General features: G+C 40.0%; 1 protein-coding gene across 1 annotated transcript; it reads right to left on the bottom strand.

Moving 5' to 3' along the window:
- Positions 1-11,317: 11,317 nt before the first annotated feature.
- LOC103780072 (cystine/glutamate transporter-like) lies at positions 11,318-26,933 on the bottom strand (the record flags this gene model as incomplete). Its single annotated transcript, XM_008947719.1, is given in 7 exon segments — positions 11,318-11,385; positions 16,459-16,636; positions 18,350-18,499; positions 21,248-21,344; positions 21,818-21,921; positions 23,106-23,229; positions 26,836-26,933. Coding segments are annotated over 7 exon segments (819 nt in total), but the record flags the coding sequence as incomplete, so codon positions are not given.
- Positions 26,934-27,550: the final 617 nt, after the last annotated feature.

Genomic DNA, 27,550 nt, shown 5'->3' with positions numbered 1-27,550 from the left:
ATCTCTAATCACTTTAGGAACCCAATGAGCAATATGTTCAGAGAAAAAAAAAATGATAGATTTACTGCTCCAAGTAGAATCCACATCTTCTAAATTAAGATTCTAGAAGTTCCTCTTAAGTGTGAAAATTAAGCTCAAAATATATAAAATTAGATGCTCTGAAACACACACAGGAGAAATCTGTTCCTGTCCTTTAACATACTTTGTCTTATTAATTCAAAGGCATAATTACAACTGAAGCACTTTGCACATCTCCTTTTCATTATCATTTGAACTGAAATGTTTGGAACAGGTGCCATAGCAGAATGGAAACAATATTCTGTGTCTGCCTTAACCAATCAGAAGTATTTTATGGATATAATTCCTCAATTGTTGACTAAAGAATCAAAATATTATTTTTAAATATGTTTGAATAACAGATGACTTTCAAGAAAAGCCATTTCTTAAGAAAAAGGACATGCAACAGGCAGAACAATCACTAAAAAATGCAATGTCCATGCATTAGTAACAAACCACAACAAGAAGTTCATTTGTATTAGATGCATGCACGATGAGTGCAGGATGGGGAGCCACAAATCTTACCAGACTAAATTTTCATGGTGAAGAAAGGCAGGACAGAAGCCACTACAAAAGAGCAGGGAGATTTACTCCTCCCCTAGGGAAGGCAGTGAACTTCTACAAGTGAAGACGTGGTCGTGGCTGGGGGCAGAAGGACCTGCTGCAGACAAGCATGTTGTGAAGTTCATCTCAGCCCTTTTTGGAGTCTGGAGAGAAACATTTCAGTGGGAATGTCTTGGTGGGAACCAGCTAACACTAGGTTATTTCTTTAAAGCACTTTGCATGTGGCACAGCTATATGTTAAGTACCTCCAGGGCCAAAATAGCCCCAAAAAGTATTCCTGCCTCTTGTGAAAGTTGGAAACATGAAGTTTGTCCTAATGATTAGTTCTGACCTGGAAGAAAATTAAAGTAAAAGAAACCAAAATGGGAAAAAATAAAAGGCAAACAAACTTCTATCCTTTAAACTACACAGTAACAGCACAAATACAAATGGCTATGTAACTTCCTTCCTAGAGAGGTTCCAAGAGGCAGAACAAGCACTTTTTTTGAGGCCATGTTCCTCACGGCTATTAAATACCCTAGTCCAGATGCAGTTGCTGGCTCAGGGAGTCCTTTCTTCCCCAGCCACTGGGAGAGAATTCAGGGAGGCAACATCTGTCCTTAAAAATGTCCTTAAAAAGTTAGATTGCACAGAATACAAAGAAACTCCTGGGTCTCGATTTCTTGCTTGTTTTGGTCCCATCTGGTGGCCGAAGGCTCTTGGGACACACACATAGAGCCAAACAAGGCCTCATAGTGGAAGTCATTCAAACTCAAATACATTTGTTGCCTGAACATAAGCAGGGAAAAAAATATGGAAGGGAGATGAGAGAACTTGAAAGGTTTCTATGAATGCTCATTCTGCATTCATACAAATGAATCCCATGATAGCTTTGACCACTTTCACTCCAGTTCTACTCAGTATAACCCATCCCAAGCATCTCATACTTGCCCTCTGGCTTCATCCATCAGCTATCAGTTTTCTCTGGCAAGAAGAGACAGGCCTGTCTCTCTAAAAGACTCCTTTAGAAGGACTTTAAGCCTCTAGTTGCATCTTTAAGTCACTGGGACCTGAAATTCAGGGGACCCAAACCCTGCCCATTCTTTCTTACAGGCAATGATTCTGTCAGTGTGTTGCCTTGATCCTCAATTTAGCCTGTCTTCCTACTGACAATTTTCTTCTCTTCTCCAGCCTTCTAAAATAAGCCAGTTTTTGCAACAACTGCCCTCAGAAATGAGGATTTATTTTTATTTTAAATGTGTTTGCATCTCCAGGGAGTTGAATTACCTCTCTCCCACAGAGACAGGAGCATAGATACACACACACAACATTGGAAGCCATGATATGTTTGGTTTGGGGGCCTATTTCTTTTATATAGCCTATCATAGCTCAGTATAAAGGACTTTATGGTTTGAAAGCTTACATTTGTCACAGATTCACAGAATGTTAGGAGTTGGAAGGGACCTCAAAAGATCATCTAGCCCAAACCCCCAGCCAAACACCAGTTTCTGGCTGGGCTCTCAAAAGCCACCTGTTTCTCCCCAGACTTTGCTCTCATTAAATTCAGCAGTTCCCCCAGGCCCAGCAAGAGCATGAGCCAAGTGGCACAGGTCACAGGCTGCCTCTCCTTGGTGGCTGATGATTTTCCCATTGCTTCTGCTGATGTTCTACAGCTCACGCCTCCAACTCCAGCCAAATTTCTCCATGACACCAACACGTGAACGGCTGGTGCTGAAGGAGAGAGGTGAATATCAGAGCAGTGACCCAAAATTGCAATAACACAGCTCTTTTTGCTGCAGCACTCTACTCCTTCCCCACAGGCAGTGGCCAACAGCTCAGTGTTAGCACACAGAGCATCACTCTTACATGCTGCTTCCACCTGCAATGCTTTATTCCCTCTCTCCTACACACACACCTATCCACTTTTATTAGAGTGAAAAGGTTTTCTGTAAGTCTATATTTTAGAAATATTTTCAGTAGTACTTCTGAAGCATCTCTATCATCTGGCAAAAAAGGGAATTTAATGCAAACCCATATTTCAGTTGCTCTTCCAACACTGCTGCTTCCCCTACAGAAATTGTTTTATTGAATCTAATTTTTTGTTTGAAATGAATTTGGTATCCATGAAAGAGCTCAGATTGAAAGCTGGGAAAGGGATGGCCCCAGATTTCCACTCAGAACCCAGGTAACAAAACTGATTTCAGCCCCACTGCAATGACTGCCCAAAGGAGCTCAGTTTTTAAAGGGGTTCAGCTGGAGTTTTGGTTCCACAGAGAAATATTTCACCTGTGTGCACAACATCATGCAAGGCAGTGTTCCCACTGGCACTCATACTTCTTCCCAGGCCCATTCAAAGAGTTGCCACCTGCTCTGGGCTCAGCTGGACAGCAGTGGTCCCTTTGGGAGGCAGCATAATGACAGACAATGACCAACAGCGTGGTCCAACAGTGATTCAAACAACTGATCCAACATCAAAAAGATGATTTATCACCTGACAGACTCAATCTTCCCTTTCATCAGTTTAGTTAGAAGCAAAGGAAATGGTTATATTTTAAGAGCAATGTTGAAACATATGGTACAGATGAAATCCAAAATAGAAAACTTTCTTAAAATACCAAAACAGACTACCCGAAACCTTACATGGGTGGCTGCATCCTCCAGAAGACTTCAAAGTTGGAAACAGCATTTGTATCTACCCAAAAGCAATGTTCACATGACCCAATATTCATAACTACATTGACATGAGTAAACACAGGTGTAGACTTGCATCAATCCAAAAAAAATAATTATGTTTTTTCCAGTAGGTCTCTTTTATTATCTTTTCTATTTCCATCCAGCTTGGTTAGAAGTTCAAAAGAACAAACCTTCACTTCAGGCACATCTGTAGTGTCTGGAAAACTGCAGGTTGCTGTGATATCTTAGCAAAAAGATGTTCCATGCATAAGGAAAAGAGGGTCTGATTTACTGTGTCTCAGTTATACTGAGGAAAAATAGATTCTGAAGTACCGCAGATTTATTACCGAGAGCTTGAAAGAGCCTCCTAATTATTATTCACTGCTTTATAGATCATTGTTAAAAGTGTTAATTTCAATTATCTAAATGTTTTTCTGGCTTGTATGTCATTTGCAATAAAATTACTAGGGCCAGCTTTACTGGTGTACACCATTTGCTCAGTGCAATTCCAGCCTTGGCTTTACGACTGCTTTGTGTTTCTGGAGTGCTGCACTGAGCTTTCTAATGATTCTGGCTTATTGCCTTTTCCCCACACATTCCATACCAATTTATTATTCCATGGTGGATGGTTATATGCTTTCTGCAATTTACTTTAGAAACGGTATTAAAAATGAAGTTGACATGCATTAAATAATACTTTATTGATTTTCTGCAACTTGCAACACAGGAAAGCACCTTTGCATCACCAGCCCTATGCCATCTATACACACATATGTATGTATAGACAGAAAACCATACGTATAATATAACAGAAAACCAGATGAAAGGCACACAAGTTTAACATAAACACATCTCAAATGAAATCTTGAAATACTGTGAGGGAAAAACCCAACCTCATTCTGCACTGGTCTCTGTTTTGTGTGTGGGCATGTTCATAACATGAATGAAATACAATTTCTCCTTAAGCATAGCTTCCAAATGAGCCACGCTGTTACAACCACACAAACCACTCACCAACAAGCCCAGGAAGGGGAGATGGCCACATTCTGCTCCTCACACCCTCCGCCAGAGCAAGTTGTTGGTTTTCAGACCCTGATTCAAGCACAGGGGTTTGGTGCAGACATCCATCGTCAAGAGCCAAACGATAACAAATCAAATCCAGATATGTAGAAACAGATTGTTTCTGATATCTGATCAAAGAGGGTTTTTTTCTAAAGGAGGAGTAAGAGGAGTGTTTGGGTGACCACCCAACCTTTTGACTAACATATAATAATTTCATTTCTAAAAGCAGCAATTCCAAGCATGAAGACTAGGTATTTTATTACCTGCCTGTGTCTGCTTTAAATAAAAGCTTTACATATCCATTTTGGAAAGGGCTTTGAAAATAATTTTTGTTTAAAATATAGGTAAAGGAATAAAAATGGGTCAAGGTGTATTCAACACAAGAGATAATTATTAGCATGAGCTACAGCCTGAAGCATTTTCGAGTACACATGGCACTAGATAAATATGACATTGCTGCAGCACAGGATGGTATCTTCTAAGCTAGCGTGCTTTTCATCATCCAGATGCCTTTGTATGATCTAAAGTAGAGCTGCATGAGACTTGCAGTCAAATGCACAGCTGTCAGAAAGGGATGATCAATCATCTCTGCCAAGCTGACAGCACAGAAGCTGATTTATCCTGCCTCTGACTCATATATTTATTATAAAATCAAAGGTAGCTAAGGTTTAGCATCAGTACAAAGTGCTGGAGTTTTGTTCAGCAGTGAGCTGCTGCATGTGGAACAAGCATCAAATCTCCTGGCATTTAATGATTCATTTTAAATATAGCTGGCACATGAATTAGCAAACAGAGCTGTGAAATACTAACAGCAGCCAAAAGTAATTTATGAATATTGAATTGCACTGTGCAATATGTCAAGCAAAAATACAGCAAGAACTCCCTTAAAAGCTTCTTTGCCTGTCCCAGCTTTCTGGTAATCAGAATACCCGAGAGAGGTGCACTGAATGTAATGCTCCAAATCTCCAAATAAAAAAGAAAACAAACCCAGGAAAACAGAGACCTAGAAAAGGGTAACAGATATTTTTTAATGAAGCTGTTGGTAATTGAAAATATGCAAGCAATTAGTTATACATAGATGGCTAATCGTAGCACTCGCTGCTGTGCACAGAGACTTTCAGTTTGTCCAAATCTATCAATATTCCCACAGAGTTTCCATAACCTCTAGCAGGGTTTGTCATGTGTTCCAATTTCCTCACAGAGGTTGCCCGTGTCAGGACCTCTAATAGGGTGTTGGAGTGCAAGTGCAAGGATTCTATTAAAACACTGCAGCACATCTGAGGTACCCTCAGGGAGCTGAGTATTTGATGTGATAAGCTTCAAGATCCTCCAGTTGCAATCTGCAAACAAAACTAGATGAGTCTGTAAGGGAAGAGCTCCTTGGAAAGGCTTTAGATCCTTATATGACCAAAACATGTGATCGTGTTACTTTTTAAAAGCACTGTTACAGCCTGAAAAAAAAATGGTTCTCTGTGACATGACAATTTTCAGATGAGGAAAAAATTACGAGGCTTAAAAAAAATGGAAAGTGGATGAGCAAGAATAGCATCCAGTTTAAAATTAAATACAGATGTCTCAAAAAGCTGGCTTGTGGAGGAGACACTGGAAGGAACTGTTTTCAGTGAAAACTCATTTATAACCTTCAGTCAGGGTGAAGGTAGGAGAAAGCACTGGGGAAATGGCAAGAATCATCATCTGCCTAGGAGTTCATATTTATACCTCTAAGATTTTCCTAGTTTTCTCCCAGAAATTTTGCTAAGTGCAGCAGAACCCACACGTACACACTGTCTAAAACACCTCAGGCTCTACGCACACTGTGTCCTGGGCTGTGTTACAAGTCCTTTTGAAAGCCCCATCCACTTCAAGCCAAAGATCCTGCCTTGATGCTTTTAAATACCTTGATACACAGGTCCCATGAAAGCTCCAGTTCTGATGAAGCCTTACTCATCTCTACCAGTCTGTCTGCCCTGCTATGCATATTCATTGATTAGTATCCTTAGAAATCAGCTGGATGTCATAATTAAGACAAGCCAGCATTGCTAGCAGCAAATTATACACATACTTTAGATCCAATTATGCTGTAATGACTGAGTGGCAAAGAGATATTGGCAGCTAAAACTCCATCAAATGGCTTTCTTGAGGCAGAGCCAGCAGGACGGGGTAAAATTAGGAAACTGTCCCATAATATTTAAAATTCTCATAATAAGGAGTGGGGGAGGGCGAACCCACACCAAAATTCCTAGGTAACAATTTTATAAAACCTTGTAAGTACAAGTAGGAGTGGGGATTGCAAAGCTAGCCTGGCTACTTTCTAAAACCCAGGACTCTGGATCCCCGTGAAGAGAACAAGCTCCAGGCTCAGCACGGTGCCTGCCTGCAGCTACGGCCACTTGTTAGGATTCAAAGCACCAGCCCTCCACGGTGAGGTGCACCTCAAAGCAAAGGATGGCATTTCCCTTTCAAAGGAGATCTAGCTGCAGCCCCGAGAGCAGAAAAAAGGCCTGCAGGAAAGCTTAGCAGTGGGAAAGTTTTGTAGCTTGAGTTTTGTGGAAAGAATCAGCTCCAGAAGCATACAACTGTACTGCAGTGCTTTTATAGCCACGCTGGATCATCATCAATATGATATTTAGATAATATCAAAGCTTTGGTTTAGATCACAGCACTGCAGACATTCCTGTTGCAAGGAATGTGAAGAGGATCCAAACTCTCTCTTGATAAAGTCAATCCTTTGTTGGAAAAGGTGTTTTATCCATTTAAGTCTTTGCACTTCAAGGAAAAAGAAATTATTTCAAAAGTTTCTTTGAATGAAAAGAAAACAAGAGAGCCAATGTAAACAGAATTGGTGTGTCAATTGCAGACATGCTCCCCCAGCAGCTCCTTGGTAAAAAGACAACAACAGAAATCAAATTAAACATGGACTAACAAGCAAGAAAAATATCCAGACTTCTGAAGGCAAGCAGGAAATTCAGCACCAGTTTGCCAAGTCTCAACGAGCCACCAGTATGTGTTTAAGACAGGGAGCCTTAAGCAGTGTGTTCCCTGCTACAGGCTCTGCTACATGAGCCATCGGTTCTCTGCTGGTCATTAAACACAATGTTTGATGGTATGTATTGGAAAAATGAAATATCTACTTCCTGCTGGAGAAAGATCATTTTTTCTAAGGCCTGTACTGATTAAAATCTGTCTGGATCCTGATATATGTCTAATGCTTGAACCAAAAATTCTGGAGGTACTGAACATTACAGAAAGTCATTTTCGTCCTCTTGCATCAGCACAATTATCTGCCTACACTGTGGACATAAGTAACCTCTCTTTCTGTAGAATAATGTTTGGAAAATATTTTCTTAAATTGAAAGCTGGTTTTCCTTTGAAAATCAAAAATCAGGAGCATACACATTCAGACAAAGAATTATATCTATATAGACATAATTAAAGACAGATGAACTTCTTGCAAGCAGTCTTTTGGTTAAAGAGAACTTCTGAAATGCACAAATGAGAGAAGAAATCAGCAATAATTTCTTTATAAAGTAGAAAAACGTACAAAAAATTTAAAAATGTGGCATAAAAGTTATGACAGCTGCTTTGAGTGGCTTCTCCAAAAACACTTAGAAGTTTTCTCATAAAAGTATAACCTGAACATATTATGGCAATCTATACAACTAAATCTATATATAGAAACTCCTACAAGGTACTAGGTGTTTAGCTGTTGAAGCTGCAGCTCTGAGCTACCTACCTCACTCCACTGTAGGCAGGCTCCAGAGCCACCTCCTAAAACACCAAGATTGATGGCACAGTATTTTAAGGCAGAGCAAAATCAATGCTGGTTAACTTAAAACACTACACAGCAAACTGCTGCGGGCTGGGAGTTGATGGACAAGGCAAGGAGCTGGGGACAGGCATCCTGCTAAAGCATCTTTACTCCTTGGCCACAGGCAGAGGCTGTGGTGAACCCTGGGAAGGTGCTGCCTGTGGTCACTACTGCTTTGCAAACCCCATGCCATTATGGCAAAAAGCACCCCTGAGACTTGACAGCTGCCAGTCACACCCAAAATCCTCAGTGTGGTTTGTCTTGTACCAAAAATGTCCATGTACAATGACACAAAAAGGGCACAGTACCTAGGAAAAGGTCTGTAGGGTGCATCTGGAAGTATTCCACACAACATACACCACTCAGGTTTTCTCAGGCCACAGACAGCATGTTTAAAGGAATGAGATTCTTTCTCACTTGTGTGTAAAGGAGATTATCTGGAGTAGCAGAAACAAATCATGAAAACGTGCAAAGGCCAAGGAAAAAATTAAGGACCACAAAAGTTCTCCACAGAAGTAGTCTCATTGACCTGATCACCTCAGACCCTAATTAGAAAAATTTATATATAAAGTTTATCCTTTAGAAGAATTTCCTTTATGACTCTGAAGACAACACTTGCAAAAAGTCTTTCAAAGTAATTCAATGCTTTAAAAAAAAAATAAATTGTAACCTGCTTTTCCTCCATTTGTGAGGAAGTGCTTCATGTCCAGATATAATAAAAGTCTGTAATACTGACTTGTGTAACAGTTTTATAACCCAATTACAATATTTTATACCGTGATGGTATTTGCTGAAGAAACTAAACTTGAAATCAGAATCCCTGTGCGTTTTCAAATAAAAAAAAAAGAAAGTTTTTTATTTTGAAGGATTTATTTTTCCTTTCTAAAATATACAACTTCACAATCAATGAGTCATAAGATTTCACGTGGGACAAATGAACCCTTTACATGAAATAAATCTAGTAAAACACACAGTCATTGAATCAGGCTTCAGAAACATTTCCAAACTTTAAAGTCCACAACGGGAAAATAAAGCCACATCCAGTCATATTTACAGAGCCCATTTATTTCTAGAAGTTAACACTGCCTAAGTTTAAACTTTCAAGTAATGTGGCACAATAGGAGTGAATATATGGAAGGAAATGGTGCTGAAAACCTGACATCCACACTATCGATGCTCAGGAGGCTTTGCTCTGGACTATCTCTGGTGTGATCCCATGCACACATCATCTATTCATGGAGTTTTAGGTGGAGGGGCCCCAGCAGTTTATTTCTATCAGAGGAAAATGCAGTTTGTGTACTCTGATGATGCTCCACGATGACCCTGGGGAATCAAGATGGCCTCAAAAGCAGAATTCTGACCCAAATGTAAACACTAATTAGACACAGGCAGTCAACATAAAAATCTCTCTCAAAATGTTTGTCTAAAAAAGTTTCAAATAACGCCTTTTCTGTAAACAGAAAACATTCAAAGAAAAAAATCCTTTGCAAAAAGTTTTCTGTGTCTTAAATTACTGCTCTTCCACATAGTCAGCTACTCCCATTTCCCTACTTCTATGAAATGACACCATAGAAATGCAGGAAAGAAAAACACATAAATTTAAGGCATTTTACTGTACACCCTTTAAACAGTAGATATTATGGATATATACAACACATATACAATACACAGTCTCCCTTTACTGTAGTGGTCTGGCTACTAGTTGTGCTTTTCTCCCAATTTAGGAAGTTTAATATTGCTTAGTTCCATGAAAATTTTCATGAAACATCTGACTTGCTGATAGCAAACAGCTCAAAAAAGTAGTGCATTCAATATTTAAGCATTATATTCTTAAGAGAGTGATAACAAACCTCAATCTTAAGGTTGTGTAGTCTTTGACTAACAGTAGCAGACTGAATTTCTGAGCCTTAAAAAAATAATTATCTTAACAATCTTAAAAAGAAGGGAAAAACTTCAGCTCATATTTGAGCCAAATAGCTCAAACATCATTCTGAAGATGGATTTTATTTGGTTTGATGTTTTGACAGCCTTTCTCTGTTTCTGCTGAGATAAAACTGGGAAGAAGACATTGGCACAGCACATGTTGCTTGGTGTTTCAAAACCCAGTTAGTTGGGATGTGCTTGAATGAAAAGCACAGATTAGGTGCAAATTAGGAGTTTTATCCTATTTTAAAAAACCTGTTGTAGGTTGCCTTATGTCTGATTAATAAAAAAATACTGTATTTATTGCCATGTCTATACAGTATTCCCACCAGCAAGTAGTACTCGTTTCTATCTACTGACAGTGATATAAAACTTTAAAATCAGGTTTTCCTGACTGAAAACCACAGGTCCATATGCTTCCAGACAGAAAATATTCATACAGCAACAGAGATCAGCCTCAAATCTTTTGACTCATTTGGAGGTGATCACTCAGTTGCTGAATTACCTACATGTCTGTACACAAAGAAACACTGGCAAAACAAGAAATCATTTCCAGACTGAAAGAATCTTTAACACATATGAAATTACTGGCCCTGGGTCAAAATATTCCTGCCCTACTGGCAGAAATATTAACTCTTAGAGGATGTTTCTATCAGCTAAAGTATAACAACTCTGGAATGAGGAAACCTTGGATTTCCCACCATGAAGGTGTGGAAACCACCGTGCTTCCACCTCAGCATGCTGGTGGCTCCCAGCAAGCCAAAAGAAGCCAAACTGGGCTGCCAAAGGAAGTGATAGGAAGAATATTAGTAAGTGAAACTCAGCAGAGCTTTATCTCACCCTTTCTCTGGTGAGAGTTGAGTTCCTTGGAGATAAAAAGCAGGATACATTCTTCACAGTACAGCTGACTGCTACTTACACATTGCTCAAACCTATTTTCAGTAACAATGCAATCAAAAATCCTAGTCTGACGAACCTACGGCTTGTTAAAACATGACACTGTAACAAAAGAAATAGTGGAGAGATGCGTTCCCTCATCACACAAGTTCTTGCTTTCTACTACAAACCAACCACATCAACAAAAAGTTTGCAACATCAGAAAAATACAGTTCTGGTAACTGACTCGCTCAGTATCCAGCTCATCTATGACTTGTTCCTCCAGTCTGTAGAACGTGAGGTAGGGGTGAGAAACCTCCCTACCCTCTTCTTCAGGTTGAAATGAAACACCAAGCCAAAAGGTGTACATGAAAATCATGATTTCTGGTCTTCCTCTGACGGGACGACTTCCAAGAGGATTTGCAATGTTATAGTTACCCTGTCTGCAAAGACAAGAGCAAACACATGGGAAATTTTAGTGGGAATGGAGAAGGCAGAAGCAGTCAAAAAATTTATCTGAGCTCCTATAAGCCTACATGCACGTGCAGTTCACAGTGGTCGTGTATACCAGGTGCATAAATCATTTAAATTTCTGATTTTTTTTTCTTTATAGCTATGTTTTCTTTGTCTCTGATCCAAGGCTATGCATATACAACAATCATGGAAAGGAATGGAGGTATAAAGCTGTTAAAGTAAAGGTCTGCATACATTTAAAGGCTGTCTTAAAGCATGACTACTCTCCACGACTGCTTAGTGTTAAAAAAATGACAACGTTGAAATAAATGTCTGAAAGAGTTAAAAAAGTTAATTTAGCTCTGCCAATATCTGTTTAATTGAAACAGAGGGGGGGGAAAAAAAAGGAAACAATGATTACAAAGCTCTACAGGTCCAAGAATGTCACACTTCCAAAGCAGCTTCACCCTTTTTGTCACTCAGGACATTTATTTCCTTCTGGTGTCTTTGGTGGTTTTATTTCTAGGGTACTGATTCATAAATGGCACAGTTAAATACATCTAGAAATATAGACTAGTAAAAGAGCCCTCTCTTACCACTCTTCACGTCACTATTTTTTGTAGTAACCCATTTTAAACATGCAGGAAGAGAAAGTTCTAAATTTCCTTGTCTGGTGTGATATGTTGGGTTTTAGACCGGTGTAAAGTGGGGAGGGTAAAACTCTGCAACTCACAAAAGATCTGAACTGAAACTTCTTTCCTGCTCTCCTGTCTAAGGCAGACTCTACCATCTTTTGCTTTTCTCTCCAGGTCACGGGTTCAGTGCAAAGCCAGGTTGCCCTTAGACTATAAATTGATGGGGTCAGAGAGGCTGAGAGCCACCAGGGACTGCGTTCGCCTCCTGCCTCCCTCCCTCCCCCCCAGCAGGGACTTCAGAGCTGGGCTGAGCGTGGCCAGGGTGAAGGGCAGGAGGAAAGCCAGCAGCAGGAAGCCAGCAGGGCTTTGCCCCTGCCATCCCACCCCTTCCAGGTTCCAAGCTGAGCAAAGGAAGGAGAAATAGACTTTCTGTCAAGCTGAGCCATGGTAGAACAACTCTTGGAAAAGGGCATGGCAGCAGAGGGGGAGCCTGGACATCTTGAGAGCTGGCTGTGATTTTAATATCCTGTTAGACAAACTGGACAGAGCCACCTGCAGCCAGACCTTGCCCTCGCTGTGGTGGGAGGTGGATGCTGCCACTCTTCCATTCCCACGTGGCACTTTTGCTCTGTGCTGGGTTGCAGCCGTAGAGGAGCAATCAGAAAAGTTAGGGGGGAAGCTGAAGTGCTTGATTGGTTTTTTTGGTTGCAATACACTCAGGATATGACAGTGTATGAAGGTTGTTTTTTTTTTTCCTGAAAAAAAAAATAATGTTCCAAACTTTCTGCAGTCAGTATCTCTATATTTTCTGCTTTGAGCAACACCTGAAGTTACAGGACTAGCTTCACATTTGTAACAAGACAACTTAACATACCATGACAGTAAAGATGACTTCCCCCTACTTTAAACCCTAATTTTCCCCTTCAAGAGGAGAATTCACTGTAAATAGGTCCCAGGGAACAACCTTTATAAAAAACCCAGACCTGTTATCTAACGTAAGCACCACATAAAGCTGGTGTGAGGAAAGAAAGCAGCAATTTACTGCATGCTTATAAGACTGGACATAAAATCTGTGACAGCAAAATGCTGAAATGATTTCCTGCAGATCTAAACATCAGGAACTCAACAAAGAGAAGTGAACTGAGCATATACCACTATGTACTATGTGAACGAGTGTCATCCTCTGGTGCTTGTAAATAACTCTGAAAGAGACATTTTGTTACATAAAGAGATAGCTCAGGCTCAGTAGAAAGCAGGATTCAGCTTTTAAGCTCTTTGTAATTCAATCCAGTGTAAAGAAATAGATATTTTAATATGAGTCTAAGGCTGGGTTTTCAACCGAGGAAGTCCAAATAAAAGTATTCTTTGTGCTGGTGTCACATCCTTTTACACATTGATCTGCTTCGTAGGATTTGCTAGGCTTGACTTTTTTTCATTTTCACATTAGTTCTACAAAAAGCAAGAAAGTGGAGGTCAAATGAAGCCTGTACGAGCTGAAAATTATTCATCCCAGCACAACGGGTGCTACAGCAAAATTTCTTTGGAAGAGGAGAGAAAAAATGTCATTCTCACTGCAAAATACCACCCTCTTAACCCCACAAACTCTGAAGTTACCTTTTGTCCCACACAGTAATTTGGTAAGGAGATTGGGCAATGTAAATGCTGTTAAGGGCAGTCAAAATGTTTAGAACAAAGATGTCCAGCCTTGGAGAGCATTTTTTGGGTAATGCATTTGAGGCCTGTAACAAATCTGAAACCCCTTTCATCAATGGGTTTCATCTTCAGGCTGGGTCTTTTTTACTCACTCTGGCTGTTCATCACTTTCTTCTGATCCTTACAAAACCTCTTCTGGATATTAGTCTAGTCTTATGTGGGGCTGGACTGTACCCATGTCTTTTGGCACTAGTGCTGCCCTTTGCTTGAATCCCACACGTTCCCTGGAGGTTCTATGAGCAGCCATCATCTCTCATCTCCAAAGCACCTCTAGGCAGCTGAACAAGTCAAACTCCCCAACGAGGTGACCTTGCAAATGAGTAAAGAGAGCCCCACAACACCCTGGTCCTGTGCTGAGCTGCACAGATGGAGCAGCCTGGGAATAGTCACCTTAGCAGGATGCTGTGTCCAGACTAACAGGCTTCGACTCCCCCTGTGGTACTACACAAAATGCTTTGTTGGAGTCTGAGTAGATTGGATCTATCACATTCTCCTTTGCCTAGAAAAATCAGTTATCTCCTCAAAGAAAATTGCCCAGTTAATCTGGCAAAAATTTACCTGTTAAAGGACAACTCCATTTTTTCATGTTGTCCTTTACCTCATGTCTGGAATTACTCTTTCATGCCTATATACACCTAATGCATGTTGTTTCAAGGTTAGAGTATTAAGCCTGCAGCTGCTCAATGACTTTTCCTTCCTATATCTCACAGAGGTACCTTAAGTGAATTTATCCTCATTCAATACCTTTAAAATATGCTCTCAGGCTGTACAATGAAGCTCCCTTAACACTCACAAAATAATGCCAGTTTAATGACTCCACACAGAAGGTTTATTGCTTCTTCTAGGGGAAAAAAAAAAATAAATAAAGAATTATTTAACAAGTAAATCTCCACTCTGTTCCACCCCACAACTGTCAGCACCAGTTTTCCTTCATTACTGTTGTTATTTTGGGAATAATAATTGCAAAGCAAACAAGCTGTTTTACCCACTGACTGGCATTTGCTGCTTTCTCCCCCCTGAGCCAGTACACTGTCTCCATCCGTAGGTATTACACAAGCACCAGGCCTTAATTCTAGGAGGAGAATTTTGTGTTATCTGAAAAGCTAGAAGATTCACCTTCATTGTACAGCTGGCAGAAAAAGTTTCACATCTACCCAGACTACCTTAAAGAGAATATTTTTTCTCTCACCCAAGGAATGCAGTTCAACACTGGCATCCTGTGGCCAGAGATTCAAGCAACGGTGTTCCAAAACCTCTGAGACTTCACAGAAAATGCTCAAAATCTCCTGGGCTTGATAAGGGAAGATTTCCTCCTCCCTAAATGTCAAAGCTAAGAATTATAAATAGACAACCCCCCAACTAGCCCCAGTAGAGTTTCCTTTTGCATACAGCTGTTTTCATTTGCATTGGAGCTTTCTACCCACTCCCAGGATGCTGCAAGTAATTTATAACTTTATGGATATACAATTAAGAGGACTATAGCATGTGCTAGCCTTAAACTAACATCTTTTCCTGTAAATAATTTCTGCCCTATTGTCTATGGACTTCCCAGCATGAATTGAGAGGGAAATTCATGAATCCTATAATAGGATATAACAATATTACCTATATTTATATAGAGAAAATACATATGAAAGGTTGTAGTATAATAAGATACATATAAATCTCCATGCTTTTACTGTGAGGAGCTTATTTTAAATCATCCCTTAAGACTGAAGCAGAGAGAATAAAGTGCATTTTTGATTCAGCACCTATACAAATAAACTATTTTTACTTGAAAACCTTCATGGGTTGAGTTTTTGTTTTGCAGCACAAGAGATTTCTTTATGTTTTGTTTAATAAATGATCCATCATTCCTCAAATATTTTGCCTACATTCTTGTTTCGTGTTTTGAATATTACCTCCATTTGGGCAACTTATCATGCTAAGTGACAAAAGAGAGAAGACTACAGAGCTATAATAAATGATATTGCCTTCTGTTTAATTTCTATGCTCTAAATAACCCTTGTCCAACACATCAGAACTTCCACAAATGCTTCCAAAAACTTAAAGAAATTAGATAAAAATGATTCTCAGTGTATTTCGGGTGTGAAATACTACAGCCAAGTGATGCAATCATTGTTATTCACGAAGCACAGGAACAGTTTCCACAGAGATGTGTCAAGCACAGTGTATTTTGCTATCACTTTGTCATGAGCCACTGCTAAGGACACCATCCCCATATGAAGCCTGCCTGAACCTGTCCTGTTCCAAATATTCCTTGGTAACCCACAGACACATGGTCTCAAGCAGGGAGCACCAAGCCCATTCTTTCACCACAACTGTGATATTTAAGTTTCCAAACTGATTCTCCTAGGAATGTGTTACTGTCCCTGTTAGTATAGGTCAACAGCCAGGGGAGGGAGATGGGTGATTTAAAAGGAATCAGAGGTTTGGAGGAGAGGGAGGGAGGGCAAAGGGGGACAGGGGGAGAGGCATGCAGTCAATAAAGTCAATCACTAGCTGAAGAATGGGCTTGCTGTAACATGTCTTGTTAGTTAGCAGATTTTGACTGTAACCAGCAGAGCAATGCTATGGAATGCACCAAAAGAAACTTGCATTATCTTCCTCAGTTCAGAGCAGCTGGGAGGATAGATTGGAAGGATTTCACAACACAAGGAGCCCTGAGGAACTCCCAGAGTCAGCGTGAAGAAGAGAAGTCCCACTGGAACTTACCTAGGAGCTTTCTGAACCACTTTGGCTTCTTATCCCATACAATAAAGAGGTAGTAGGCAGGAACTCCAGTCAGGGTTATTGCAAATCCAATCCCTGTGTTCACCGGATCAGAGTAAAGTGACAGTGCAACCATGAAGAGGCAAGTGAAGGAAAACAAAGCTGGAATAAATAGAGGCACCTGGAACATAACCACACAAAGAACCATTACTTTACATTGCCCTTGTTTTGAAGGACTAAGACATTTAACGTTTCACAGAACATAAATCGGATAAAATCCAGCAATACAGGAAAGTTCTGGAGAAATATGGGTACCTAGAACATGCACACAAAATGTTAGTGACTGCAGAAACCAAGCTATGCAGAGTGCTGTGCAGTGAGTACCACAGAAGTCTGTTAATTACACACTAAAACTCTACAGTGTTTTACATCCTTTCAAATGTAAGGGCTGTAAATAAGTTACATTGCAAAAGTCCTTTAGCTCTAATTCCCCCAGTAAATAAGTAAGCAGCTCTAACCACAGTAAAGATTTCCTCTTTGATAATTACCTATTAGAAAACATTTTAAAACACAACCAGGAGTTCAAGTCACCTTTTAAAACTATTAAGAACATATTGATTTTCTTCCTAAGGTAAAAATCAAAATCCAGCAGGAAGAGAGCAAATTAAACACCAATTTGACTAGTGATAAAGATATTTGATAGCGTTATGCAGCTGACAGCTAGTGAAAAAGCACTTTCTGACTGTATGACTGATATTGTTATCAGTGTCACTGTGGAAAGTACAAAAAATAACAATATCAAATTAATTCTCTCCATTTTCAAGCACACCAATACAATCACTATGTTAGCTCTGAAGGAAACGCCTACAGGCATGGCCTGAGAGGCGTTCAGTGTAATGGAGAATTCCTTGGAGATTATTCTCTTCCTTTCATGCCTTGAAGCATTACAGTTCTTCTTTTGTGCACTGCCAATGCTTTTGTTTTTTTTTAAATCAAAGCAAAATAGTTTGTGCTGTTGACCTTCTTATTTACAGATATACCTACAAGAATGCAACAGTGCACATTCTTAGTTCTTCATAAAATAGGCTTCTTGGCAATGTACAAATAGGGATAGATTCCTCCATTGTTTTTCAGGATGGACATTATCTTTCTGGATACAAAGTGGAATAACCTACTTTGTAAGATATTACTTACAATAAGCAAGAAGAATGGCAGAACCAAGACTAAAACAGTCACTGTTCAATGAGCCAGACTATTAGCATTTTCTTTCTGGGTTCACAATAACTGTGTCTGCAAATCCATTGCAAGTCCCAACTATCATAATAACAGCACTAACAATTGCACATTGAATTAACATGTTCTATATTGGATAGGGAATGAAATAAATGTTTAACTTTAATACCTGTGTTTGACGTGAATTCTGGTGGCAAAATTATTCAGGCCTCTATCAAAAGAGACATTAAATAGAGGACTGGTTGAAAATCAGGTTGGCCCATGTAACCCTGATATTTGCAGAGTGAAGCCTATAGGACTGCACAGGACCAGAGGTATTTTCACACAACTTGCATCACGCTGCCTCAGTGTTACAGAAAGGTAAAACTGAGCAAACACCTTCACTTTGCCACAGGAACTTCACTCACTGCCCCCCAGGCAGCAGGGAATAGGCAAGAATTCTCTTCCAGAAGGGAATGCAGACAGAGTGGTGCTGGGGAGCTTGCAGGAAAACACTCAGAGACCTTTCAGTGCAAAAGACTGTTTTCTATTCACTCTGTTTTTCTCAAAAAAAAAAAAAAGAGGTTAGCTTTCTACATCAGAAAGTGCTCCTTTACTGTCTGACTACACAATAGATAGGAGAGAGAAGGATTCATGTAAAACAGTGGAGAGCAGAGGTTACCTTGAAAGGACGAGGCATATCAGGCCGTTTATATCTGAGATAAATCAACCCAGCAACTACCAGTCCAATAAAAAGCCACCTGGCAAAACTGAGGAAATTCAGGAGGCTGTAGAGATCTCCATTGAATAACATTATCATCGTGAGAGGATGCTGCAAAAGAAATTCAGAACATCAGAGGGGCTTAGTGGGCTGATCTCTATTATTTTACAGCAGCGACGTCAAATTTTTCCACAGGGGAAAAGAAAAAAAAACTGGAAAATTGAGCAGCACAGCCTTTCACAGAGCTACCTGAGGGACATGGATCTGACAAATACATCAACCCACTGAAGTTTTATTTGCTCATCACTGACACGAGTGATAAGAGCAGTCAAATTTTGGTCACATTGGATCATATGGAAGCAGAGGTGTCTTGGGGAAGGAAGAAGTCTTACAATCCCCCAGGCTGCAAGAGAGGACCTCAGCAAAGAGGGCATGGTCAAGGGGAGCTACACCACAGGATGCCAGCTGGGCACACCAGGTTGCCACCAGCTTGTGTTTGCAGCACACCCTTCAGGCTTGCAGGGTGCAGGCTCATTGCACATTGGAAATGTAAACTTTTCTAAGCAGAGAGAAGCATTTAGCTGTCACTCAGGTGGCTACTGAACAGCAAGAAGGAAAGGGGATGGGAGAATAAATGAATTTCATCATTAAAGAGCTGTCCTGAGATACAGAGCTTCTGTGAGGCAGGCGAAAGCTCATGAGTTTTATTTTATGAAACTAGAGCATCGTGCCTTGGGATAGATGATCAGTGTAGGTTACAGGGATCTCTTTCAGGGTAATCTGGACAAAAGCAGAATATTTGTAGTTTGGATCAGCTCTGTAGGGTAGTCTGTATGGAATCAGTCAACTTCACTGCAGCCCCTATGGTTCAGCAAGAGGGAAGATTCTAGTAATGACAGCCTGTCTAGGTTTGTAATGAGCCAACAGTCAAATCAACTGCACATGCAGTAAAACATTAGGCTAAATCTTTATGTGAGGAAAACTAACTTGTCTTAGTTATCTAGACTCACAGCCTCTGCCTCTTTTGTTTTCAAACCAGTGAAGAGAGCATGGATTTGAACCACAGCAATCAATATTTCAAATATGGGTCTCTGGCTTCCCACCTCTAATGACTTACAAAGTGCATGGTTCTTTACACACAGATATTAAGCAAACTCCTTCTTTGTAAAGGTCAAAGGAAGTTTTACCACTGAATTATATTGGGCAAGATTTTTTTCTATATAGACTCAGCCCCTGGTAGTTTAAAATCTGAGTTACACGCATGATAATGCAAGAAAGGGCCACAGAGAGTGAAGGAAACCTACCAAGAAAAAAGAATTAAAGTGGGTTTACAAATTGTATGATTTCTTGGAGTTGCTACACATGCATCTATCAAATATTAGGACATACATACATAAACAGAGTTCTTAATTTCTAAAATTTTTTTTTTTTTTTTAAATTTAACAAGTCTCAATCACTGAACGTGCTCATTTGCTCAGTTTCTCAAGAGCTCTTTCCTTTCTTACAGTGTGTAGACTTTGGTAGGAGAAATCAAATAGAAAAATTCTAAAATGCAGAGTACTGATGCAGTTACTTTAGTTGCAATAAGATAGGAAAAAAAGAATTACAGTCTCTGAAGGAAACCCATCTTCATATGAGAATGTGATGTTTTCAAAGGAAGTCAATGCACTGGTGTAACAGGACCAGATGCAATAGCAGAAAACAGCTTTTAGGAAAAAAAATTTTAAAAAAATAAATAAAAAAAAGCACAATGCATTTTGTGCATTTCATTCCACAGAAAAGAGCTGATGAAATTTACCCAAAAGGTCTGACTACTTCAGCCCCCCAAAAAAACCAAATGAAACGCAAAGTAAATGTTTATGTGACATGAATTCTAATAAAACTTTTCATCATAATCACACTGCCTAATTTTCAAAATTTGGAAGCCTATGGCTGGTTGTATGTGCATATATAAAGTCCAACACTTCAGCTGATGCTTCAAAAGTTAGCTTATGGGCCTCTATAGCAAAAACTGATGCAAATTCCAGCAAGAGCATCTGACCTTACTAGCGTAGACTCATGGATGTGTGTCATCTGCTGTGGCTACTAGAGGTCTGTCCAGATCCATTACAGTCACTGGTCCCAAAATCAGGCTGAACACTCATGGTTAAAACTTGAAGTTCAGTAAAAATCTTCCTGGCATTACACAAACTGAGGTTTGAGATTGGTATTTTGACATTTCGTCCTAACATTTTACCATACAAATTACTCTGCAATGCAAACACATGGCCAACATTTAGCTCTGCTGCTATTTTAGCAGTCATTAATAGGATTTCCACTATAATACTGGTGCTTTTCCTTAGACAATTCACAGACTGTTGCCCAAGCACACGTTCTCTCATTTTTTAATCACAGCTACACTGCACTTCGGAGGGTTCCCTTTCCATTATCTTAGTGCATAATTGTTTGCATTTTTCACTATAAGGTGGTATAATGAGCCTTTAGGGTGCTCCCAGATGCTGGTGTTTAGCTGCATTTTCAGTTAAATGAATCCCTTTTTTGTTTGTTTGTTTAACTGGAACTTGCTTCTCTGAAAGGCAACTAGTTCATCACTAGTGGGTCCTTTGAAATGAAGGGCAATAAGACATGAATGAGGTTGCAGCAGTAGGCAGTCAAGTGCTACAGACAAGGTAGTAAGATGATGATAGAATAAGAACAACTCCCAAATCTCATTCCTCTCCTTCCTGTCCTCTGCCCTGCCCGAAGCCCACGTCCACATTAATAAACAAGACTCAAGCAGTGCCCAAATTCTGTTCCAATCCTCCAGAGCAAGCCTGTAATAGGAATTCTTGTGCAGGAACATTTGTTTGTATGATTTACCAAAACAATGACAGCTGGCAGAGGAGTGTGCTTGCGGACATGAATCATGGAGAGAATTTCCGGAAGGTGACCCTCGCGGGATGCAACGAAGAACATCCTGGTGGGAAATAAATGTGGACAGACTTTAAATGTGCTCATTACTGGGACGAGGCAAAGCGGCTCATGAAAGTCACAGAGCACAGCAGCACTTCTTAGGCTTCTTTGAGGTGTTCTGAATGAACAGACTAGCAGGAGAAGCCCAGACGCAGAAATCAAAGTCATCTCTGAAGGTGTCCCCTCCTTACCTTGCACTGTGATCAGTCTTTGGAATTAGTTAATATTTTCCCTCTAGTTTTCCCTCCTTCCCATGAAACAAAGCAGCCATTAAGTGCTATGCCCAGAGGGTTCTGTTTCTAAACCAAAGAGTTCTAATAAGAAGATACTGAACTCAACAGGAACAAAGTGAAGAAAAGCCCCACATGTGGTAAACATCAGAGTCATTCTGCTGAAGGAACGAATCCTACTTTCCCTTCCCCTTGCTTCCTCATCTTCAGTGTATATCCCATGCCTTCCAGCCCCAGCAATGCTCACCTGGAGACTGCAAAAATGCCACCATTCATAGATCCAAAGCAGGAGAGAGCAACAAATACTGGTACAGCTAGAGAAAAGCTTCCCATCAGTCGTTCAGCAAAGGTCTGTTGGAGGAGAGAGAAACAGGCAGTGATTTTTCCATAAACAATTCAAGTCGTTTTACTCTATTAACAAAACATTAATAAGTACAGTAATTTTTTATGAATATCCCTTTACTGTGTCCCTCCCTGAAAGTTGTGACAGTGCATTTGTCACCTCTTATTTTGTGATCCCAAGGCTACTGCTGATGAGGTCTCCCACCCCTAATCCTGACTGCACATGGAAGACTGCCAGTTGAGGCAATGCTGGGGAGGTGGAATCAGGCCCTGATTTATATCAGTTTAGACCATTATGACTCCAAATAAGAAAACCTATTCTGAATAGATCAAAGTCTGATCTGCATAACTAATTTTTTTCTTATTACAGCCTTCATTTTACTTAGCTGATGCTACCCAGTGATATAGTCTATCCATTCATGTTTTATTGATCTAGGTCACCAGAAGAGCTTTAATTGGAGTTTGGGGCACCACAGGAGACATGCAGTTTTCTTCAGGTTTGCAAAATGTTGTTTCTAAATCTCCCACGAGCTACAGAATTTGGTCATTTTTAAAATGCCATGTCAATTGAAATAGCCACAGGCACTGTCACTACTGGAAAGGAAATGGAAATTTTTATTTCCTCATTCTGAGTAAATACCATAAATATAAAAATCAGTGTCATCGCCACAATCTAGCCAGAACAATCAAAGCAGTATTTCCAAGCCAGGTTGCCTTGTAACTCCTTCCCAAATGAACTCCAGTAATCACAGCAACTCCCTTCCTAAGTGCTCGGGACGCACGTTGTGCAGAGACATTACAGCTTCTTGCTACAAAAGACAGTTCAGAGCTCCCTCTTCCACAGCTCTCTGTGTTTCCTGCTTCCCAGGAGCTCAGCCTAGAATAGAATTTACCATGGAATTTTTCAAGCACGTACACGGCTATAAAATTTAAGTCCTATTGACTTTATCAGTTAAATGAATGTGGTCTAACATGAGATTACAAATGCTATTAATGGCCTTAAAGATAATCCCATTCGTCAGTCAAAAATCAGTCTAAGTTCACTGGGATGCTAATATGTGGCATAAAACAGGAGCCATAGATGAGCCTGACTGGACGTGTCCCTCCAATTTTTTTCCCCTGGAAATAAGAATATATCAACAAACACGACTGCAGCAGGGATATAGCTTTGTATTTTTTCTTCTGTGACTTACCACTGCTACAGCTTTTGAAAGCAGCAATTCCCCAGCACTGATTGTAGTGAAATAAGCCACGTTTGTTAACACATAGCCAACTGTGACGATAATCATTGAAATGCATATTGCGAGGGGTATGTTTCTGAAATACACAAGGTAGCTCATTATTTTGCAATCTGGTTGCTATTCCCTGCACATGAAACAAATAACATGAGAAGAAGCCGCTAACGATGGTGAATACACATTTGGTGATCCCAAAATATCATCATCAGAAACGGGCAGTAAAAAATAACATACCTGAACAAAACCATCTAGACAAAGCCAATAGGGTTGCAACGAAGAGGTGAGAAACCATTTGAGGGAGGATTGCTTTGGGGATGTCAAGAGGTTGCATGAGGACCACAAGAAGTATGGCCCATTTGAGTTGCCTACCCATACTGACTTTCAAGTTGAGCCAAATAGGAAGCCCCAAAGAGGGTCCATTATTTTCTGATCTTTTTTTCTCAAAGAAACACAGCTGGGTCAGAATTTAAGGATCCTTTTCACTACCAGTCCTTATTTCTCACAGAAACCCTGGACATCGGTATGCCCGTAGAGAGCTGAAAAGAAGCTCTAAGCTGAGACTAAATAAAGAAAGTGGGACAGTATCACTGTTGCACATCTTGCCCACTTAGAAACCATGGTTTGAAATACTGTCATTAACTCAGACACACAGGTAGGCAAGAGGATCAAGCCATGTTGCAGCACCAGCTCTGGGTAAACATGACCATCCTGCATGAACACGGTCTCAGGTGAAGAAGCTGAGAGGAGAAGAACCTGTCAGCTTGTAGGATGTGCTTGTTGATGGAGAAGGCAAGGGCAAAGACCAGAGCAAACAGCCCAGAATGCAAGTGCTGTATTGCTGGAAAAGCCACAAAGTGACTGACTCAGAGAATACCTCAGAATGGTGTGTTGAGAATCTGTCTGTGCAAAAAGTGTTTTTGCAGGTTGGCTGCCAGATATTTTGCAACCTGTTTGGTTAAGCTTTGTACCTGGCCTGGGTGTAAACTGAGTTCAGCCCACTTTGTATCTGATTCAATGTAAGGATGCATGCTTTCAAAGCCTCTCAGAACCCATATTTTGTCTTCTGCATCACAGAAGAATGCTTTAACCACCAAGCTACTGGATAAATCCACACTTACTCCAACTTAAAACAAAAAGGTTTCCAGCCCAAACTAGCAATTTTTATACTATTCTCACAAATACCATTTGAATAACTGAGACCACATTGTTAAACAACAAACTATCTTTGAAAGAGAGACTATCTTTGTCTCTTACCAAACCCCCCCAATATATTTTATAGTACCAAAACAAATCGCTGTCTTCACCCTTAATTTAAATCCCAGCCTAACCTTCCCTAAAACAAAATGGCAGTTCAAAACTAAAGGAGAGGAAAAGAAATAATCCTCCTTCCAAACACAACTGTTTTCTTAGCTCTGCAGGTCCTGCCTTCTCATGCTGAAGATCACTAACCCCCTTGGATAGTAATACCAACAACAACAACAACAAAAACAACACCTCAGGAGAAGAATAAAACCCAAAAAAACCCACAAAAACACATCAAGCCAGAACTAGTCAGCAAGCACTACTCATTAAAAAGCCCCCACATCATAACTCACGCCTGGAGCAGCACAAGGGATGCTGTGACTTCTAAGCTCCCGAGTCCTCATCTCAGGTTGCACCTCCTTTTGTCTCCCGGCAGGAGCAGGCCTTCAGAGGGCTGCCTTACCTTCCCACACAGCCCCTCCGAGTGCTGCTTATTAGCCACTGCTTTCCAGGACAGATTTAGACAAAAATGAAAGGCCAGTTTCAAGATTTCAAGGCTGAGTAATACGGAAGGGTTCGTTTCTCACTGACACCTCAGTTCAGATTTACACTTGGTCCTCGAATCATCTGAAAGCACAGACAGACAGGCACGAACCATATGTAAAACCACTAAGTGAGAGCTTTTAATCATGTCTTTTCTAGCCATCCAATTTAAGAGGCAGTTCCCAATTAGCAAACTCTCTGCTATGAACTACCGTCATACTGTTCACGCTACTGGAATAAAAACTCTGAAGCTGTTACCAAGAAAGATTATCTCCTTGCCTTGGAGGATCACTGTACCAGCTTCCTTGTATTTTAGATATTCTCCTAGACTTCCAAATCAGAAAAAAAATAATCATAAGTTCTATTCTCCAGTAAATTGCCCCTATTGATGCAGATTTCGGGTTTTCACTTCTGCATGAATCAAACACAACATAGGGTGTTAGCACACCAATAAACCATGTTTCTGATAGAATCCAAATTCACAACTGAGAGTTTTGGACTACAGGGAGTCAGGAAGTTCAAAAAAAAAAAACATATTTTCACTTTAAGATTTTGATTCATTCAAACTCAAACTTCTGTTGGGAAACTCGACCATTTCATTAGGACCCTTCTTAGGAATGAAAAAAACTCTTAGAACGCAAACAGAATTCAAGAAAAAAAACGTTTTCACTTTAAGATTTTGATTCATTCAAACTCAAACTTCTGTTGGGAAACTCGACCATTTCATTAGGACCCTTCTTAGGAATCTCTTATAACCCAAACAGAAACCTCATCTAACCAGTAAAAACCTCAGAATGGCCAATGGCTTAAAAAGTATAACACTTTGTGCTCAGATACAGAAAGCTTCAATATTTTATTTACTCAAAGAAGACCCAGGACTTGTACTTGCATTAAGTGGCTACTGGTTACTGTAGGGCAGTGCTTTCCTTTTGCATTTCATCTCAGAGTACAGCCTCAACAGATTTCAACATTAAGAAGAATTCTTTTCAAATCAGCTGCTTTTCTGAGTAGAACTTGAGGTGCTCACTTCAGCTCCAAAACTATACAATGATTTGGAAGAGTCTCATGCATTACTGCCAAGACAATATTCAAGTAGGCTGCTCTTAGGATAGAAGGAGAAACCACTGCCAGGAAAGTCTTTGCAATATGAACCTCTTTTCCCAGAATTTTTAAGAAAGTATCAAAAGGAAAGGAAAAAAAAAAAATCTGAGGAAACCTCAATCAGGAAAATATTGACAGTATAATTAAAAAGTCTTTATAAAATCTGATGACAGACAATTAGGGTGTCTTCTAAGCATCTGAAAGTTGATTAAAACTGAACTGAATCTCTACATGTTTTAAGATACACCCACCTCTAGCCACTATTTGAAACCAAACCCTTCCCTCCTGCCCTATGGCCAAAGCAACTGCAACGAAAAATCACAACAGCTTAAATGAAGAGCACATCTAACTTCCCCTTCCTAGAAAAAAAGAGCCACTTATGAATCTATCATCAGAGAAAAATTCAGCATTAGGAACAGAGCTAGTCTGTCCTGGGGCTATACAGGGCTGCAACGCATTGCCGAGCTATGTTGTGTACAGCTTAGAAGCAAATTTCCTCCTTCCAGAGGCTGTCAAGGGCCCTGGAGCTAGGGCACAGGGTTCAGTTAATCAGGATATCCACTGGGCTTTGGATGTGACCTTCAGTGTTGCAAAATCATAGATCTTCTGATAATCTGCTCTGGTACTGCTCTACCTTCTACAAATATTTTTGACAGAAAAAAACCAAAAACATAGAGAAGACAGAATAAGAGAAGGGGGGAAAAAAAAAAAGAAAAGAAAAAAATGGGAGAATGAGAAAGAAAGCCAGAGCAAGAACCTGGGGATAAGAACAACAATGTCAATAAATCAGCTGAGGAACATTCCCAGAAGCCTACAGCTCATATCCCAGCTTAATGACAACTTTTATAACAGCAAGCAGTGAGTGCTAAGAGCTGTGACCACTGGGGGCTGTTCTTGCTACGAAATGCCAAGCACACTATCAAATGTGCCCCACCAAGTCAGCTGAGCTCACAAGTATGAAACACATTGTCACCACATCCTTTATTGTTTAGAGGCCACACCAAAATCATTTCCTTGCCTCATGTTCCAAACTAGGTTTTACAAATGTTCAGAATGTTGTGGAAAAAGCTACACCAATGAGACTCAGCCAGGAAATAGAAATCAGGTCTAGACAAATCAATCAATTACTGGTAATGATAGGTGAGAGAAACCTCATCTTTACTCTGTTATAGAAATTGTGAACGATACTTTGTTACATTTAAATTAAAAAAAGAGAGTAAAAGTCCTAATTCCTTCACACAGTTTCCAGGCAAGCATTTGGTTCAGTTTGCAAGAGCATGAGCCTGTAAATGCTCCATTTCTTGAGCTGAAAATTTACCACCACAGGAGTTTCAAGATGCTTTTCAAAAGTTCCCTTGTGCAATAATTTATTCACCGTTTGCAATCTGTTAAACAATTTTCCAAATGAACAGTTTCCAGGATTTGGCACTCTTAAGAAATCTAATAATACATTGCACTGTCCATAGGGACAAAGTTTGGCACAAATCCCAAGTGCAAATTTGTCCTAATAACCT

The sequence above is a fragment of the Merops nubicus genome, unplaced genomic scaffold (assembly GCF_000691845.1).
Source record: "Merops nubicus isolate BGI_N331 unplaced genomic scaffold, ASM69184v1 scaffold16169, whole genome shotgun sequence".
Classification (NCBI taxonomy): domain Eukaryota; kingdom Metazoa; phylum Chordata; class Aves; order Coraciiformes; family Meropidae; genus Merops; species Merops nubicus.
The sequence above is the reverse complement of the archived record's forward strand: the minus strand, read 5'-3'. Positions and strand labels throughout refer to the sequence as shown.